General features: G+C 44.7%; 1 protein-coding gene across 3 annotated transcripts in view; it reads left to right on the forward strand.

Moving 5' to 3' along the window:
- The first annotated feature begins 19,856 nt into the window (after window positions 1-19,856).
- The window catches only part of TOM1L1 (target of myb1 like 1 membrane trafficking protein), a 62,597-nt gene continuing 62,292 nt past the window's right edge, over window positions 19,857-20,161 (forward strand). For all 3 annotated transcript variants that reach the window (XR_011145164.1, XR_011145163.1, XM_068976804.1), the window contains exon 1: window positions 19,857-19,966. Coding sequence is in view for 1 of the 3 variants with exons in the window: in XM_068976804.1 (XP_068832905.1) it covers window positions 19,909-19,966 (58 nt within the window). In the remaining 2 variants the exon portion in view is untranslated. The remainder of the gene's footprint in view (window positions 19,967-20,161) is intronic.

Raw genomic sequence — 20,161 nt, forward strand, 5'->3', positions numbered from 1 at the left:
TCCTTTAAACCTGTTCCCATGCAACCCCAAATCCTTCACTCCACTCAGGTAAGAATATGAAAAGGTTTCCCCGAGATCCTCAATAGAAGCAACAACTGGGATAAACTAGACTTGTCATAGTACAGTTTTCACCATCTGGAACTTGAATGCCTCACTGAACAGCCCCGAAGGGCCTTGCTGTTCCTCGTCAAAGGCCCCAGAGAAAATGTCTGTGCCTTTTCAAGGGAAGCTTCACTTAGACACACGCAATCCATTCAAAGACTAGACACAAAGTCTAAAATGAATGATTAACAAAGAAAATCTCCTCACATAGTCAATATTCACTGATGAATATTTCATGTACAACTCTGACTCTCAACCTGCAGGCAGAGGAGAGTATTAGGCTCTTCAGAATTATCAGAAATAGAGATTCTTGGCGGTTACCTGTAGCAATGGGAAATCAACTGTGAGGTTACATGTGGAATTAAGAACAACAGAAATCTCCCAGAAACCCAGGAATGGCTGGACTGAAGCTGGAATATGGTTTAAAAACTGTGAGTTTTTTCAGGACACACAATTCACAATTTCATCAGCATCAAAAGTCTGACAAACCTTATCAATGGTAATCCTCTCAGATTCTCTACTGCTGATACTAATAACCTACTACTTCACTCTCTATTTGGATATCATTTTTCTATCTTCTCACTTTAGTTTACTAATAGCTTCTGACCACTCTGTGCTCCTGCTGTAGCTGATCCTACTAATGATTGCCCTAGCTAGCTAGCTAGCAAGCAGTCTAACAAGAGACACTAAGTCTCATGCCAGGTCCTTACTAAGTCTCATGCCAGGTCCTTACTAAGGCTGCTGACTACCTGGAGACTGGCTAATAGATTTGCTATCCTCACTTCAGTTCCCTCTCCTGATCCAATCAGCTAAAACGGTGGTGTCAAATGACTTAGAACAGAAATCTTCAAAGCATGGCCCACAGCCCAAATCTGGCCTGCCAGCTGTTTTTGTGCTTTGAATCGCTTATGTATTATCTGTGGCTGCTCTTGCACTACAAGGGCAAGCAGAGTTTAGCAGTTGCCCACAAAGCCTGAGATGTTTACTATCTGGCCTTTTACAGAAAGTGTCTGCTGATCCCTGATTTAGAACACAGCCAAGCAAAGAAGTGCTCTGAAAAGGGGTTTTATATCAGTTTTCTTAGGAAGGGCTCAGGAGTAGAGCAGGTATTCTGAGGCTAAAAGCGTCAGGAGAAAGTGTTAGAGTTGTCTTAAGAAGCATTTGGATCTGTATGAACATTACTGATCAAATAAATATGCATACATTCAAATTATATAGATGACTTTTCTGAGGGTGAAATACAAATAACTTCATTAAAAGTGATATTGATTCCACACTATCTCTTTAATAACTTTTTTCTCTATAGAGTGAATTTTCAATCAAGTTGAGAACTTCTGATATGAAATATCAAAACAGTACATGATCTGAAAGTATTTCTGTTTAACTCTGGAAAGCAATTTGGTGTTTTTGTTATGTTTTTTAAGGAACTTAGTGGACAGAAGAGCCTGGTAGGCTGCAGTCCGTGGGGTCATGAAGAATCAGACACGACTGAGCGACTTCACTTTCACTTTTCACTTTCATGCATTGGAGAAGGAATGGCAACCCACTCCAGTGTTCTTGCCTGGAGAATCCCAGGGACAGGGGAGCCTGGTAGGCTGCCGTCTACAGGGTCGCACAAAGTCAGACACGACTGAAGCGACTTAGCAGCAGCAGTAGGATATTCACCTTATAACATGAGGTTAAGGCTAATAATGAAATAATATCATGTCTACCATTTTGGAGCTCGTCTGATTCTTTTTAAAAGCCAGTGAGGAAAAACTGTGATCCCTAGATTCAAAGACTTGATGAAAAGTGAAATTTCTGTCAATTTGCACAAAAAATTAACTTTGCCCATTAAGTTATGAGTTCTTCTTTATTTGATGTGAGTACTTCGGCTACAGAGAATGGATTTTGTCTCCTTCATATACCACTAATTATTAGGGTGCTGGCAAAAGAGGGGCCCTAATTCTCCAAGCCAGGCTTCAGGAATACGTGAACCGTGAACTTCCAGATGTTCAAGCTGGTTTTAGAAAAGGCAGAGGAACCAGAGATCAAATTGCCAACATCTGCTGGATCAACGAAAAAGCAAGAGAGTTCCAGAAAAACATCTATTTCTGCTTTATTGACTATGCCAAAGCCTTCGACTGTCTGGATCATTACAATAAACTGTGGAAAATTCTGAAAGAGATGGGAATACCAGACCACCTGACCTGCCTCTTGAGAAATGTGTATGCAGGTCAGGAAGCAACAGTTAGAACTGGACATGGAACAACAGACTGGTTCCAAATAGGAAAAGGAGTACGTCAAGGCTGTATATTGTCACCCCGCTTATTTAACTTCTATGCAGAGTACATCCTGAGAAATGCTGGGCTGGAAGAAACACAAGCTGGAATCAAGATTTCAGGGAGAAATATCAATAACCTCAGATATGCAGATGATACCACCCTTATGGCAGAAAGTGAAGAGGAACTAAAAAGCCTCTTGATGAAAGTGAAAGTGGAGAGTGGAAAAGTTGGCTTAAAGCTCAACATTCAGAAAACGAAGATCATGGCATCCAGTCCCATCATTTCATGGCAAATAGATAGGGAAACAGTGGAAACAGTGGCTGACTTTATTTTTCTGGGCTCCAGAATCACTGTGGATGGTGATTGCAGCCATGAAATTAAAAGACGCTTACTCCTTAGAAGGAAAGTTATGACCAACCTACATAGCATATTCAAAAGCAGAGACATTACTTTGTCAACAAAGGTCCAGCTAGTCAAGGCTATGGTTTTACCAGTGGTCATGTATGGATGTGAGAGTTGGACTGTGAAGAAAGCTAAGCGCCAAAGAATTGATGCTTTTGAACTGTGGTGTTGGAGAAGACTCTTGAGAGTCCCTTGGACTGCAAGGAGATCCAACCAGTCCATCCTAAAGGAGATCAGTCCTGGGTGTTCATTGGAAGGACTGATGTTGAAGCTGAAACTCCAATATTTTGGCCACCTGATGCAAAGAGCTGACTCACTGGAAAAGACCCCGATGCTGGGAAAGATTGAGGGCAGGAGGAGAAGGGGACGACAGAGGATGAGATGGCTGGATGGCATCACCAACTCGATGGACATGGGTTTGGGTGGATTCCAAGAGTTGGTGATGGACAGGGAGGCCTGGTGTGCTTCAATTCATGGGGTCGCAAAGAACCGGACACAACTTAGTGACTGAACTGAACTGAATATGTGTTTGTAGAATAAACAAGTGAATGTTGCCATAAGCTCTCATGGCTCAGTTAACAAAGCTGACAGACGTTTAACTGTAAAGGAATCTGGACACACCTTTGTTAAGTGCTATCTCCCATCTAGAGATGAGAAAACTCTGAAAGTAGAAGTTCTCCCTATAAAGAAATCAGGTGCAGATTTTGTAAGCTCCAGACTTAACCAAGGCTTTGTTGCCCTTCTGGTCATTGCAGTGTTTGTGGTGAGTACAGAATGGGAACAATATTTGTATGGAATGTTGGGTGCTGACATGGATTAAAGGTCTGGGCAGCCTAGGATAGGGTTAGAGCCAGACCTTTAACCTATGCCAAAACCCAACCTTCCATACAAAGTTTGTTCCCATTCTTTACTCACCACTTAGACAGAATTGCAACTGTCTTTTACTAGACAGTCACTCTCAATAACTTGGAAGTTCATATTGTACCACTGTATAATAAAATTGAATAATTAATGAATAAATGATCTAATAAGGATATAAAACATAAAGCTTTATCTTCTATTATCCCTGACCATCTATGCCAATTGCTAGACCCACCTTCAACCTCACATCTTTCGTACTGTAGCCTCTCCAGGCAGCCTCTACTGTATTTCGAAGCTTGCACAACTCTAGCTGTATATCTTCCGTCCAGAGTTTCAAATCCCAGACATGGCTTTTATGAAACCATCCCTTTCTGCAGCCACCTTATTAGTGATACATGTCAATCCCCAAACAACCATCTCCCCGCTAAAGAATATCAGGTTTTACTGCCAGTGGGAAGGCCAGGAGGAAAAGCAAGAGCAGCATCCGTGTAACTCCCCGCAGAGCAGCGAGCCTTTAGCAGAAAAGCACCCTGGAAAACACAGCGCCTGCCCTTGCCTCCTCCGGCTGCCAGGAGTCATTCTGCCAGAATGCGGCAACGCAGCTAGGCCTGCAGGAGAATCGGAAAAGTAAAACAAGGCTGCCCTCTCATGGTTACCAAAAAAATGAAATGTTTTCTATTCTCCATATGCAGAAACCCAGGACATCCTACTGAAAATGTGAGTAATACACATTTTTAAAAGCGGATAATTTAAAGTACACTAAAGTGGGCTTCTAAGATAAGATGAAATAAGTGATATATAAAATGGTAAGTGAAAAAATGCATTCTTCATTGAAAAACCTGCTCTAGATACAATTATAATCCTCATCAAGAATTCCTTGCTGGTTTCAGAATTTAAAGGCTGATGAACTAATCCTTAAAAACATGGAATTTCTTTTATAGGTGACTTTTCTTTTTTAGGTGGTTTATTTTAGACTTTCGCTGCCTTACACAGCAGCAACATGGGTTCCATTCATTTATTCACTCACTGAATATCTATAAAGTATTTACTAAGGATTTCAACAATTCTAAAATACTCTTTTTTGGATATTATATCATTTTTCGTGTTTTATCATTTCTGATGCATTTGGCAACCTGTGGTGTGTTATAATTTGTCACCAGGCAGCAGCAGAGATGTGGCTAGAGTTGTCACTCCCTGGACACATACAGTCTTCTTGCTATTGTTTGTGGCTCATGAGACAACAGTAACCACTTCAGGTTTCAGCATCCCTCCCCAAGTCTATTTGAGGACCATCTGGGAAGAAAAAAGACAATCTTCCTTGTTGCTTGAGAAACATTTCATTGATACTCTCTGGTAAGATAAAGAAAGTACCACCAGCAAATCTTGCAAAATGCTGTCAACAGTCTAGGACAAAGGACTAGGAGGAAACAGGGGAGCAGTCCGAGGAATGCTGAATCACCAGTGCTTTTGACAGCACAAAGGATGACATGGTGTGGAAAATACATCGACATACTGACATCTCTGAGTCAGGAATGAGCCAGAAAAGTTGAATTATGTATGGGAAATTTTTTTTGTTATACTGTTTGCTTCCATTTTTCTGCTCCTTATATGAACAGGAGTCATATATGCAAAATAATCCAGGACTATTATATCCCAAAAGGTTATTTAAACAAATATAAAATAAAAATTCTAAGTGACCAGGAAGCAGTAGGAATTCTAAGTGACCAGGAAGCAGTAGGTCATAGTTTAATCGGATACCTTTTATTTTATTAATAGGGCATCCTAAAATAATAGGGCATCTTACAACAGTCTAACCTTCAATGAACCATGGTACATACTAGCAATGCCACAGTCACTGAGCAACGTGGCGATGAACAGACCTTCTTCTGCCCTCACAGAGCCAGATGAGGGGGAGATAACTATAAACACGTAAACGAATCATGAAATCAGACCATTTCAAATAGTGGTAAACGCTGTGAAGACAGTAAGACAAAGTAATAGGATAAAGGGAGGCCGGGGCAGAGAGAGGCTTAGATCAGCACCGTACGGAAATGATGAAGCAGAGGAGAGGGCACCATCTCATCACAAGACATGAGAGGAGAAATGTGTTCAATAAGCAGGCAGAGGTCAACTGTGACAAATGGCATTAGGAGGAAAAGTAAGATGAATCGATAGGACTGTCCTTAGTACTGGCAAGACCAGGGACTTCCCTGGTGGTCTAGCGGTTAAGACTCCATGCTTCCAATGCAAGAGTCGTGGGTTCAATTCCTGGTCTGGGAGCTAAGATCCCATGTTGTGGTGAAGCAGAAAAAGCAAAAACAAACAAATAAACAAAATCTGTTGGATCTTAGTATTGGCAAGACTTCACTTTCACTTTTGACTTTCCTGCATTGGAGAAGGAAATGGCAACCCACTCTAGTGTTCTTGCCTGGAGAATCCCAGGGACGGGGGAGCCTGGTGGGCTGCCGTCTGTGGTGTTGCACTGAGTCGGACACGGCTGAAGTGACTTAGCAGCAGCAGCAGCCTCCTTGGCCTTCTCTGAGTTCCAAAGTGAGTGAAGTGAAGTCACTCAGTTGTGTCTGACTCTTTGCGACCCCACAGACTGTAGCCTACAGGCCTCTCCATCCATGGGATTTTTCCAGGCAAGAGTACCAGAGAGACTGCCATTTCCTTCTCCAGGGGATCTTCCCAACCCAGGGATCTAACCCAGGTCTCCTGCATTACACGTGGACACTTTACCCTCTGAGCCACCAGGGAAGCCCTGGGTTCCGAAGGGCAGCTTCAAACAGTTGCTTATCATGGAAGGGAGAGAACGCAGAAACAAAGGAGCAGTCAAGAAACAATGGTGCAGCCTCTCGTCAGGGTCCTCACTCCACTTCAGGGAATGGACATAACAATCTTTGAGTTCTTCTGCAGGAATTAAGGCCCCCACCCAGGTAGAAGAGCACAGCTTCTGGCTGAACACCAGACTCCTGTAGCACCACCCTGTTACCTCACCACCATCCAATCGGAAGAAAGTCTGCACGTGATGGAAGGTAACAGACTCTGAGTTCCTCCCTTAATAGTTCTCCTTTTTTAACTTTCATTCAATCAGAGTCTTTGAAATTGGGTTTTGGACATGAGTCCACCATCTCCCCAGAATGCCAGTCTCCTGAATAAAGCAATAACCTCAGATATACAGATGACATCACCCTTATGGCAGAAAGCGAAGAGGAACTGAAGAGTCTCTTGATGAAAATGAAAGAGGAGAGTGAAAAAGCTGGCTTAAAACTCAACATTCAAAAAATGAAGATCATGGCATCCAGTTCCATCACTTCATGGCAAATAGATGGAGAAACAATGGTAACAGTGACAGACTTTATTTTCTTGGGTTCCAAAATCACTGCAGATGATGACTGCAGCCATGAAATTAAAAGACACATGCTCCTTGGAAGAAAAGATGACCATCCTAGACAGCATATTAAAAAGCAAAGACACTACTTTGCCGACAAAGGTCTGTCTAGTCAAAGCTATGGTTTTTCAGTAGTCATGTATAGATGTGAGAGTTGGACCATAAAGAAAGCTGAGCGCCAAAGAATTGATGCTTTTAAACTGTGGTGTTGGAGAATACTCTTGAGAGTCCCTTGGACTGCAAGGAGATCAAACCAGTCAATCTTAACAGGAATTCAGTCCTGAATATTCATTGGAAGGACTGATGCTGAAACTGAAACTCCAATACTGATTTGGCCACCTGATGCGAAGAACTGACTCATTTGAAAAGACCCTGATGCTGGGAAAGATTGAAGACAGGAGGAGAAGGGGACAACAGAGGATGAGATGGTTGGATGGCATCACCAACTTGATGGACACGAATTTGAGCAAGCTCCAGAAGATGGTGCTGGACAGGGAAGCCTGGCGTGCTGCAGTTCATGGGGTCACAAAGAGTCAGACATGACTGAGCAACTGAACTGACTCACTGAATAAAGCAAACTTTCTGTTCCCACCAGCACTTGTCTCTTGAGTATTGCCTTTCAGGCAGAGAACAGCTGGGCCTGAGTTCATAATGTGGGGGAGCAAAAATGAATCTCTTTGGCTAGGTGTGTTTTTTAGACGCTATCAGAAACTGTGTGGTGGGTCTTCCCTGCAATGCAAGGTAGAATAATGAAAAGGCATGTCTCGCAGTTTGAAAGGGGCCATATTAACTTTAGCAAACAGGCAATAAATGAAAAAAAGAAATCATACAAAACAACTTCGGATTATAATCAGCATCCTAAAGGGCATAACCAAAATGATGTTGCAGAAAGTAGGGAATAGAAGCTTACTTTTGGCTTTGGGCTTTAACAATTTTGAGCACCAGCAGTATGCCAAGGCATTTGTTTCAAATGTTCAAATGTTGTGTCATTTAACCGTGAGACACATTGAAAATGTGGAATTGGCTCCCCTGTTATAGATAAGGAAACATGTTCTGAAAGAATGATTTGCCCGTCAAAGGTCACAGTTAGTGAATGGCAGCACTGGCATTTGAACCAAGTTTAACATCTAAATTAATGTCTCTGTTTTCTTTGCAGTCCACCTTCTCTCCCAAGGCTCTCCTGGAGAATAAATGTCCCCAGAGCATCCTCCTAGCCAGCTCTTTTCCCCATTCCAGCCTGAATGCTAGTTCTGAGTTGCTTGGGTGTTTTGTTCCCCATTCCCACAAGACGTTTTCAGTAAATTGAACAAGAAATCATACATAAGTCACAGCATGCCAATAGAAACTAAATGTGTGACTGCTATAATACTGTGCTCAGTTGCTTCAGTCGTGTCCGACTCTTTGTGTGTGACCCCATGGGCCGTAGCCTGCCAGGCTCCTCTGTCCATGGGATTTTCCAGACAAGAAGTAGAGTGAGCTGCCATGCCCTCCTCCAGGGGATCTTCCCAACTCAGGGACTGAACCCACATCTCCTGTGTTTCTTGCACTGCAGGTGGATTCTTTACTGTTGAGCGACCAGGCAGTTGCTAACAGGACATTATTTTCTTAGATATGTGACACTTGCATATCTAACTAGTGACTTTTAGAGAGATCTTGCCAAACCTCAAGGGCATTTTTCTAATAGTGGACATTTCAGTTCACCTAGTAGACTAATAAACTAGCTAATATTTGGTGAGCTTTAGTATATTCTGAGCACCATTCTAAGTGCTATACATATCTCATTTTTCAAAACAACCTTATAAAATTGGAATTATTTTTATCATTTGAGATCTCTGATTTGAAACTAGGTGATCTGACTTGCAAATCTGAGCTAGATTTCCAACACAACACACAGAAATTAAATTGCAAACTCCAAATAAGTGTGAATGAACTATTGAGGTCATGAAAGCCACCAAAAGCAAGTTGACTTAGGTTATGAAAATATCCATTCCCTTGGTTAATTTTTCAGATAAAACTTTTCTTTGAGATGAAAAAATTTAGCTAACAACTGCTCTTTAGTCCCAGATATCAGTTCAGTTCAGTTCAGTCACTCAGTTGTGTCCAGCTGTTTGTGACCCCATGGACTGTAACATGCCAGGCTTCCCTGTCCATCACCAACTCCTACAGCTCACTCAAATTCATGTCCATCTAGTCAGTGATGCCATCCAGTCATCTCATCCTCTCTTATCCCCTTCTCCTCCTGCCTTCAATCTTTCCCAGCATCAGGGTCTTTTCAAATGAGTCAGTTCTTTGCATCAGGTGATCAAAGTATTGGAGTTTCAGCTTCAACATCAGTCCTTCCAATGAATATTCAGGACTGATTTCCTTTAGGATGGACTGGTTGGGTCTCCTTGCAATACAAGGAACTCTCAAGACTCTTCTCCAATACCACAGCTTAAAAGCATCAATTCTTCAGCGGTCAGCTTTTTTTATGGTCCAACTCTCACATCCATACATGACTACAGGAAAAACCATAACTTTGACTAGACAGACCTTTGTTGGTAAAGTAATGTCTCTGCTTTTTAATATGCTGTCTAGGTTGGTCATAGCTTTTCTTCCAAGGAGCGTGTTTCTTTTAATTTCATGGCTGCAGTCAGTATCACAGTGATTTTGGAGCCCATCCATGGGACCAGATGGCATGATTTTAGTTTTCTGAATGTTGAGCTTTAAGCCAACTTTTTCACTCTCCTCTTCCACTTTCATCAAAAGGCGCTTTAGTTCTTCTTCATTTTCTGCCATAAGGGTGGTGTCTTCTGCATATGTGAGGTTATTGATATTTCTCCCGGCAATCTTGATTCCACTTGTGCTTCATCCAGCCCAGCGTTTCTCATGATGTACTCCTCATAGAAGTTAAATAAGGAGGGTGACAATACACAGCCTTGACATGCTCCTTTCCTTATTTGGAACCAGTCTGTTGTTCCATGTCCAGTTCTAACTGTTGTTTCTTGACCTGCACACAGTGCCAAATGTCAGTGGCACTTCTTAATTATAAGTATAAAGGAAGCTAATGAAAGCATTTTTGTGGCTTAAAGATCAACTATGGAAGAAGAGTCAGTGTTTGAAATCATTCAACAAACTTCTGCTTAGCACTGCTGGATGAGGAGTGCTGGACTAGATGCTGCAGGTGTTACGAAACCAAACTTGAGTCCACTCACCAGATGCACAGCAAAGCCAGTCTACTGACACTGGGTTGTGGAAAAGCAAAGTACAGTGTTTTTGGCAGGGCATCAAACAAAGAGAAGAGCAGCTAGTGCTCAAAAGACCTGAACTCCTTCCTCAATGGCTTTCAGGGAAGGTCTTTTTAAAAACAAACAACTTACCTCATTTGAGGTGCAGGTTGCAGGTTGCATCGTTAGCTTGTGAACTTTCTTCTGATTGGCTGGTGGTGAGGTAACAGGGCGATGTTTCAAGAACATCAGGAGGTTTCTTCATCATCCTTCTGGTTCAAACCAGTCTGGGGTCTATCTGTTGTCAGCTGTAGTCAGCACCTTCCATCTGTGTGTGTGTGGGGGGGGGGTGGGGGTCTTAGTTTCTGTGGAACATCTCAAAGATACAGTTCAGAGTGTTGTGTATATCCCCCTTGAGGATGAACTAAGACTCTGTTTTATTGCTGAATTGTTGTTTCAGCTATCATTACTTTTCTTGATTGACTGGCTTTCCTTTTCACTTTCTACATCCCTTCACTTCTCTAATTGTTACCTTCTTATCCCTGCTCTTTGGAACACAGAGAAGGCCTAGGAGATTGAAACTTTTTCTACAAACTAGAATGGGGGACACGAAAGGGTTTTTGTACCTGGGAGGGCCCTACAGAGTCTTGCTCAGTTTCACAGGTACTTCCCAAGATCAATGAAGAAGTGATTGATTGGAACCTGGCTCTGGGTGCAGTGTGACGAAAGGAAAAGAGCCTAAGCTTTGGAGTGAGACAAACTCAAATCCATCTCCCAATTCTGAGTGACTTTAGACGTCAGTTATTAAAATGGGAATAATGATTCTTAATTTATAACTATTTTTAGTATTGGAGATACTGAAGCGTGTTCTCAAGTGTTTGGCTCAGTAGCAAATCAACCAGTGCTAGCTGCCATCACCCTGTCTCTTCCTGCCCCCTCTTATCTTGGGTATCTGAGCTCAGCCGAAAGCCCAAGAGCAAGAGGAGAGAAAAGACTGAGCTTGGAAGTTAATTTCCAGAATAAAAAGTTGCTAAGATTTAGATATTTAAAAATAACTGTGGAAATAGAGATAACACATGTCTTTGTACATATAGCTTTCAAAAATAATAGGCAAGAATTATTGGGTAAAAACTTATTTTTAAAGATAATTAGTAGTAATATGTCTTTAGAGGCAGAAGGTCTTGGTTATGTTTGAGAGAACCCAAGCTTCAGTTCAATTTCATCCCTAAAGAATATTAAGTCTTATAGTACTTAAGAACTGCTGGATTGAGCAATATTCATAGAGAAAGAAAGGGCAAGAAGATGGAAAAAGGACGCAAAGTGAGGCCGGAGACAGATGGGCTCCAGGTTAGACATTTACAAGTGGCCTCTGTTTAAAACTAACTTACATTACAAGCGTTTACATGTCATGCTGCTGCTGCTGCTGCTAATTCGCTTCAGTCGTGTCCGACTCTGTGCGACCCCATAGACAGCAGCCTACCAGGCTCCCCCGTCCCTGGGATTCTCCAGGCAAGAGTACTGGAGTGGGGTGCCATTGCCTTCTCCTTTACATGTCACGAGGCACAGAGAAGTGGGCTTCAGGCTAGCTGCTTAGAACTGTTAGCATTTCCTGAGACAAGAGAAAGGTGGGCCCCAGTTAAGGCATTTACAGTCAGCTTCCTGTTTGCCCTCTGCAATGGAAATGACAACAGAAACAGGGTAAATAGCCAGTGTTTGTCTCTTATAAACACCTTTAAGGTAAAGTCATGGCAAGGACAAAGAGGCGGCAAAACAGTGTTTGAGTAAAGGATTACGGACTCTGCGCTCACCCTCGCCCCCTTTTCGGGACAAGGAAGACACTAGTTACACACAGAGAGGCTCCTTGTGGGTCGAAAGTCAGGGGATGATGTCAGGCCATAATGTGTCTTGCTTCTCCCAAAAGCCTTCACTTCAAGGCCCATGTTGGCCAACAGGTACGTGCACACCCAGGGTAGACTATGTGTGGGAAAAGACACCAGATAATTGACTAAAGGTAAACAAAGACCTGGAAGAACTGCCCCATTTAAATGACTTAATCACCACTATTCAGTGCTCTTCCTAAGAAGGACACCCACACCCTTTCTTTCTAGGTGTGCATATCTGCCTTACTTCTGTCTTAACAATCTGTTTCTCTGTGCGCTCTTCCACTTGTTGTGCTCTTAAACTCTGTACCTGCATTTAGTTTCTGCCTCCACGATAAATGCATTTTTCACTGAGGGCAAAGATCTAGGGAAAAAGAGCTTCTAGCCTCTAGCCTTTGCTGGTCTGGTCGCTAGGACTCCTGGTTTTCATCCAGGCTATTCAGGTTCAGCATATCTAGGCTGTTCCAGGCCAGCAGGGAATTAAGATTTCGCTTCACGCCACTGCTCGCTGCTGCCTTGCCAAGATCAAAAGGAATCAGAAACTGACTGAAGGAAAAAAAATTGAGGAGAATTTCAAGATTTTTTATTTAGAAAGGCATAGTATTTCCAATCTGGTACTCAAAGTATGGTACAAGCCAATCTGGGGACATTTAAAAATCTTGATACCCTTGATGCATCCAGGTTCATTAAATCAGAATCTCTGAGGGTGGGACCCAGGTATCATTATTCTTTACAGTAGCTTGTAGCTCAGTTGGTAAAGACTCTGCCAGCAATGCAGAAAAAGCAGGTTTGATCTCTGGGTCAGGAAGATCTGGAGAAAGAAATGGCAACCCATTCCAGTATTCTTGCCTGAAGAATCCCTATGAACAGAGGAGCCCGGCAGGATACAGTCTACAGGGTCGCAGGAGTCAGACACGACTTAGCCAAAAAGCCACCACCACAGGTGATTCCAACATATCAATAACTACCTTCATCAAAACAAGAAAGTCAGGCAGGATATTGAGATGGTGGAGGAAAGGAATCAGTACAAGTCTAGCTCTATTAACATCAGTGCTGGATGGGAAAATTCTTAAAGACATGGGAATACCAGACGACATTACGTGCCTCCTGAGAAATCTGGATGCAGGTCAAGAAGCAACAGTTGGAACTGGACATGGAACAACAGACTGGTTCCGAATCGGGAAAGGAGTACGTCAAGGCTGTATATTGTCACCCTGCTTATTTAACTTGTATGCAGAGTACATCATGCGAAATGCCAGACTGTATGAAGCACAGCTGGAATCAAGATTGCAGGGAGAAATAATAACCTCAAGTACGCAGATGACACCACCCTTACGGCAGAAAGTGAAGAGGAACTAAAGAAACTCTTTGTGAAAGTAAAAGAGTAGAGTGAAAAAGTTGGCTTAAAACTCATCATTCAAAAAATGAAGATCACAGCATCCAGTCCCATCACTTCATGACAAATAGATAAGGAAACAATGAAAACAGTGAGAGACTTTATTTTCTTGGGCTCCAAAATCACTGCAGATGGTGACTGCAGCCATGAAATTAAAAGACTCTTGCTCCTTAGAAGACAAGCTATGACCAACCCAGACAGCATATTAAAAAGCAGAGACATTATTTTCCTGACAAAGGTATATCTAGTCAAAGCTATGGTTTTTCCAGTTGTGTATGGATGTGAGAGTTGGACTATAAAGAAAGCTGAGCACCGAAGAATTGATGCTTTTGAACTGTGGTGTTGGAGGAGGCTCTTGAGAGTTCCTTGGACTGCAAGGAGATCCAACCAGTCCATCCTAAAGGAGATCAGTTCTGAATATTCATTGGAAGGACTGGTGCTGAAGCTGAAACTCCAATACTTTTGTCATCTGATGGGAAGAACTGACTCATTGGAAAAGACCCTGATGCTGGGAAAGATTGAAAGCAAGAGGAGAAGGGGATGACAGAGGATGAGATGGTTGGATGGCATCACTGACTCAATGGACATGAGTAAACTCCTGAGAGTTGGTGATGGACAGGGAGGCTCGGTGCTGTGGTTCACAGGGTCGCAAATGGTCAGACACAACTGAGTGACTGAACTGAGTTGAACTGAACTGAATTGGTTAGAGCAGCTGAACAACAACAGCAAGGCCTTTAAAATGTCTGGATACTAAACCTAGCAAATCAGAGGGACTAGGAGTGGGGAACATACCATACTTCTAAACAAAGAAAGAGTACAGTGTTGTGAGCTCCAAGAAAGAAATCTGTAAGACAGGAAAGGAGGACTCAGTTCTCTTGGTCAGGAAAAGTTTCATGGAGAAGGGACAAGGAGAAGGAATCCTGAGGGAAACGGATAAAGAGGAAGAGGCAGGCAGAGGAAGAGGAAGAAGCAGAACTGTGGGAATGCTAACAGGTTTAGCAGGTAGGGAGGAAGATGGAACCAGATGAACCTCATGAGAAGTAGCAGCCAGAAAAAGGAGGATATGACAGGGAGGTGCCCTGAAAGGTGAGGGGGAAAGAAGGGTGGCTGGGATGGCATTGCATAGCAGAGAGGGCAAAGAGGATGTGACTGTTAACTGGCTCAGATCTGATGTTCAGATAGCTATGGAAATGACCATCAGATGGCAGTCCATACTGGGACAGCTAGGGAGGAGAGTGGAGGAGGTGTTTGGAACTGAACCCATTAGATAAAGAGAAGGATAAAGAGAAGTCTAGAGAAAATACTGTGGGGAGGGTTGAGGAAACACAACTTTTAATTTAAATATTAAAACAGAAAAGAGGTGCCTGTAGCAGAAGAGTTTGGGACTCAGGGGAAGGATATTGTGTTACAGTCTCCTAGCTGGAGGAGAATGGCCTGGGGCTGGTCACTTCCCTTCTCTGGCTGTCCATGTTTTCATCTATAAGATGATGGGGTAGGGATTATGTGATTTATAAGGGCATGTCCAGATCTGACAACCTAAAAACGTTAGTGGTAAGAACAGAGTCAATCGAGAGGGTGAAAAAGACTCTTAACTGCCTAAAACCTAATGATGGATCAGCGTTGTTTCCAGACGTGTATTTGCCATGATCGGTCACCTCATTCTCCAGGTACCATTGCCTAGAGCCCATCTTTTAAAAAGTAAATGGTACTACCTACCATCTAGGCTTTATCCATGAAAGTACATAAAATAAAGTTTCCACTTTTGGAATCAGAGTCCTTTACTAGCAAGGTGACTGTGGTTTTTCTAGTCTGTAAAACAGAGTAATAATAGTAATGATTTCACAGAGTTACTATGGAATTAAATGAGAGAATGTATGTAATGTACTTAGAGCATGTATGCGTGCTCAGTTGCTCAGTCATGTCCAATTCTTTGCGACTCCTTGGATTGCAGCCCACCAGGCTCCTTTGTCCATGGAATTTTCCAGGCAAGAATACTGAAGTGGGTTGCCATTTCCTCCTCTAGGAGATCTTCCTGACCCAGGGAACAAACCTGCATCTCCTGCATTGGCAGGTGGCACCTAGAATATTGTTCTAGTACAAATAATATAGCTCAGTTGGTGAAGAATCCACCTGCAATGCAGGAGACCTTGGTTCAATTCCTGGGTGGAGAAGATCCACTGGAGAAGGGATAGGCTACCCACTCCAGTATTCTTGGGCTCTCCTTGTGGCTTAGCTGGTAAAGAATCCACCTGTAATGTGGGTTTGATCTCTGGGTTGGGGAGATCCCCTGGAGAAGGGAAAGGCTACCCAACTCCAGTATTCTGGCCTAGAGAATTCCATGGACTGTATAGTCGATAGGGTTGCAAAGAGTCAGAGATGATTGAGCGACTTGCACTTTTTCACAGGTAATATTAGCATGCTTGAACAAGTATAGAAACAACAGCAGGACCCTGCGGCAGCCAAGTATATGAAGACTCCTATTCCTATCTTCTTTACGAGGTCTCCCTTTGAACCAAACAGATCCTTTAAAATAAAACAAATGAGACATATTCAATGAGCAGATTCCTGTAGTAACAAAAATACAGGCTTTAGAATTTAGCAGCCATGACTCAAACTAAGGTCAAGCTATCTATTTATTTTTTTAGTCTCAGATTACATATTTGTAAAAATGAAGTGCATACCTGCCTTCAGGCTTAGGAAGACTACAATAAAATAGATTGCCAGTTCCAGGCATTTAAGTGTATTTAAAGTAAAGATTATTTTCTTTGCTTCTACCTAGCATTATGACTTGTGTTTAGAAAGTTTCCTTAAAACTGAAGCTGCGGTGAGATTTTGCTCCTGGTACCTAGAAATTTTATCTTTGTTTCTTTCTGGGAGTCTGTCTCTTCTCTGACCTTGACTTAGCTGTGAATTCTATCCTACTCTCAGACCATATTAACATCGACAGGGTTGATTTTCACCCTTGGGGACTTGGGGGATCATAGAGAAAGTGGCAGAACACAGAAAGAAGGCTGCAACCATCACAACACCCTCCACGGGCACAGGAGGAGGTAAAAGCTTCGGGTAGTGATCTTGGAGAGACAGCAGTGAACGGTGGCTTGAAGCGAGATCTTAGTTCCCTGCCCAGGAACTGAACCTGGGTAGCCCAGATGAGGAGAAGGCAATGGCAACCCACTCCAGTACTCTTGCCTGAAAAATCCCATGGACAGAGGAGCCTGGTAGGCTGGCCTTCTATGGGGTTGCACAGAGTCGGACGCGACTGAAGTGACTTAGCAGCAGCAGCAGCAGCAGCCCAGATGAAAATCAGGAATCCTACCCACTAGATGATCAAGGCTAGAAGCAAATTTTCCCTGGCTCTTGCCCCATTGAAAAATGCATTTTTCAAGGACACAAAAACTGTAAAAAACAGGTACAAAGTTTATTATTAGAGACACACACAATTGGGAGAGCACACAGAGAAAGTTTGTTTAATGAAGACAGAAGCAAGGCAAAGATTCACACCTGGAGAGCAAGGGTATGGATGTCTTAATGAGGAGGAGCACAATAAAGAGGCAGTTAAGTCACTTGTGGAAGGCAGTTCTTCTGCATCTTTGTTTACCTTTGGTCATTTATCTTGCTTCTTTTTCCACACCTGACCTGCCCTAGGACCCTTCCCACAAGCCTGTGCAACATTTTTCCAAGATGAATTCCAGCCCAGAGGCCTACTTGGGGGGATGGGTCTTGGCATCACATATTATGGGATAGTGCCCCCTCCTTTTGATCCCTAAGGAGCCTTTCTGCACTTGTGCAGTGTCTCCCTTGCCCCAAGGATGGGAGCTCTTGATCTTCTAGTCAACAGGGTTTAGTCCCTCTTTGTCCCTGCCATAGCCATTATCTTAAAGTGTCCACAGGGGACAAAGCCTAGCTACTTAGCTTGTTTCTGTTGTTATATATAGTTAAGTATATAAATCAAATACATATTTTGATATATTTCAAATAAATATAATATTTATATTTCAAATCAAATATAGATTAGGTGTATATATATATATATATATCTTCGTAGCTGTGCAGGCTTTTCTCTCTTTGTGCTTTTCTCTCTTTGGGGCTACTCCCTGGTGACTTAGTGATAAAGAATTGGCTGGCAACGCAGGAGACCCAGGTTCGATCCCTGGGTTGGGAGGAGCTTCTGGAGGAGGGCATGGCAACCCACTACAGTACTCTCGCCTGAAGAATTCCATGCACAGAGGAGCATGGCGGGCTACAGTCCATAGGGTCGCACAGAGCCGGACACGACTGAAGCGACTAAGCAGCAGCTGCAGCAGCAGGGGCTTCCCTCTAGTTGAGATGTGCGGGCTTCCTGTTTTGCCAAGCACGGGCACTAGGCCTCGTGGGCTTCAGTAGTTCTGGCATGTGGACTTAGTAGTTGCAGCTCCGACACTGGAGCACAGGCTCAATACTTGTGGTGCATGGACTTAGTTGCTGTGCAGCATGTGGGAATCTTCCGGGATCAAGGATTGAACCCCTGTCTCCTGCATTAGCGGTGGATTCTTTATCAAGCCACCAAAGAAGCCCTGTTATTTCTATTTTGAAGTGCAAACAGAAGGCTGTTGTAAATATCTAGCCTTGATCCCACGTGCCTTCTTCCTCAGAAAATGTTAACAGGAGGCTAGTAGTAAATGCCTAGCCTGGCGTCCTTCTATCTCTTGCCTCAGTAGTAACCATCAACCTGGTTCTGTTTACCCAGCCATAATGTCCTGAATGTACTCCCTGGTGCTTCAATCCCATAGCACAAGGAAATTAAAAAAAAAAAAAATCTCTTGCATGAGAAATAGCAGTTATGTTAAAAATCTGCTTGTTGATTCCTTCCTTGTTCTCATGCCCTGATGGAAGGCCATGACATCAACAGCAGCCTAACTTGAAGCTGACTTTCTCTTTAAGGTTGCTTGATTGTAGGGTTCAGAGAGTGAAATGCTTTGTACACTGTATAATATGAAAGAGATTAGGTTGGTGACGTCACAAGAGGTTTTCAACAGTGTCAGCAGAAGCTGTAGTGATGACTAAGGAACTGATAAGTAGCACCATATAAAGGAGTTCCCCTGGATATGCATGTGGAGAGTATTAGTCACAGGTAGGAGACATTTACAACAAAAATGTTACACTCTAGATCTTAGAATCCCAAGTATTAGCTCGCAAGGGTCAAGTAAAATCAGAAATAAATCAGAGCAAAACACCCAAGTGAGTTAGGCCCTTGGTGCACACTGGGATTGGTTTTGATTTATGTGCTTACATATACGACTAGGAACATAAGACAGATCTCCTCACCATTTCCAGGACCAAAGAAGGGTTCGTAGAGCTGGGCCCAAGCGGACCGCAGGAAGTGAGACCTGGAAGTGCAGGGAGCCCATGTGGTGCTAACTGCCATCACCTTGGAGACACTCAGCCTCCAGCAGCGTGGCGTCACGGGAGACTGTCTCAGTAGCCAATCAGATGTTCATCGAATGCCCCCGAAGAGGGAAAGGGCAACCGGGAAGCGGTTGAAGAGCTCAAGCTCGGATTTACATTCCAAAGCAGTTCTACGGCCGAACAGTCTGTACGGGCAGAAGGAAAGCCCTTTCCTTTCCTCAGCTTCGCGGGAGGACAGTTCCCAGGAGGAGCCCGGAGCTCGCTTGGCGGCGCCACGCGGTCCCTCAGGAAACGGGGGCAAGACGACGGCCAGCGCCTGGTTTGAAGCCAGTCCGCCCTCCTGACCCTCACTTGCAGCCTAAGGGCGAGGGACACGCCTTCGCTCCCGGATCTCGGGGCCGGGTCAATAAGCGGGGCGGGGTAAATATTTCCAGGCACTCGATTCCCTCAGTGGCTAAACATTTGTTCTGTGAGTGCCAGACGCTGACCTGGGCGGGTTACGTGGCTAATGTTCACCGTGGCCTGTGTAACTCCGCGTTTCCTTCTCTACAAGGGGGCGCAAGAGGCGCCGAGTAGTGCAGCGCCCCGCCCCGAGAGCAGCAGGATCCGCGCTCGGGCCCCAGCGGCGGCCCCCAGGCCTTAAGGCCTGTCCCCCGGAGCGGCACGTGCGCTCGCGGCCGACCCCTCGGGGGACCCCACCCGCCCCGCCCCCTCCAGGACCCGCCCCGCCCCCTCCAGGACCCGCCCCGCCCCCTCCAGGACCCGCCCCGCCCCCTCCAGGACCCCGCCCCGCCCCCTCCAGGACCCCGCCCCGCCCCCTCCAGGACCCCGCCCCGCCCCCTCCAGGACCCCGCCCCTCCCGAGACCCCCGCCCCACCCCCTCCTCGCCCCGCCCCCTGGACCCCGCCCCCTGGGGACCCCGCCCCGCCCCGCCCGGCGCCCCGCAGCGGCCGAGGGAGGAGCCGGGGCCGTGCGGGAGGAGTCGCGGGCGGCGGAGGCCCGGCGGGCTCGCAGCACGGCCATGGCGTTCGGCAGGAGTCACCGGGACCCGTACGCGAACTCCCTGGGCCAGCTGATAGGTAAGGGGGGCCCCGAGCCCCGACTCCGTTCCCCGCCGCACGGGACCGCGTGGGTCCCGGCTCGAGGAGCTCCCCGCTTCCCCGCAACTTTCCCAGGCCCGCGCCCGCCGGTGCGGCGATACCCCTGTTGCGTTCCGTCTTTCTCGAAGCCGGGCTCCGCACTGTTCCCCAGCGCCTTCCAGCGCGGTGGGCGTG

This window comes from Capricornis sumatraensis, chromosome 8, assembly GCF_032405125.1.
Source record: "Capricornis sumatraensis isolate serow.1 chromosome 8, serow.2, whole genome shotgun sequence".
Classification (NCBI taxonomy): Eukaryota; Metazoa; Chordata; class Mammalia; order Artiodactyla; family Bovidae; genus Capricornis; species Capricornis sumatraensis.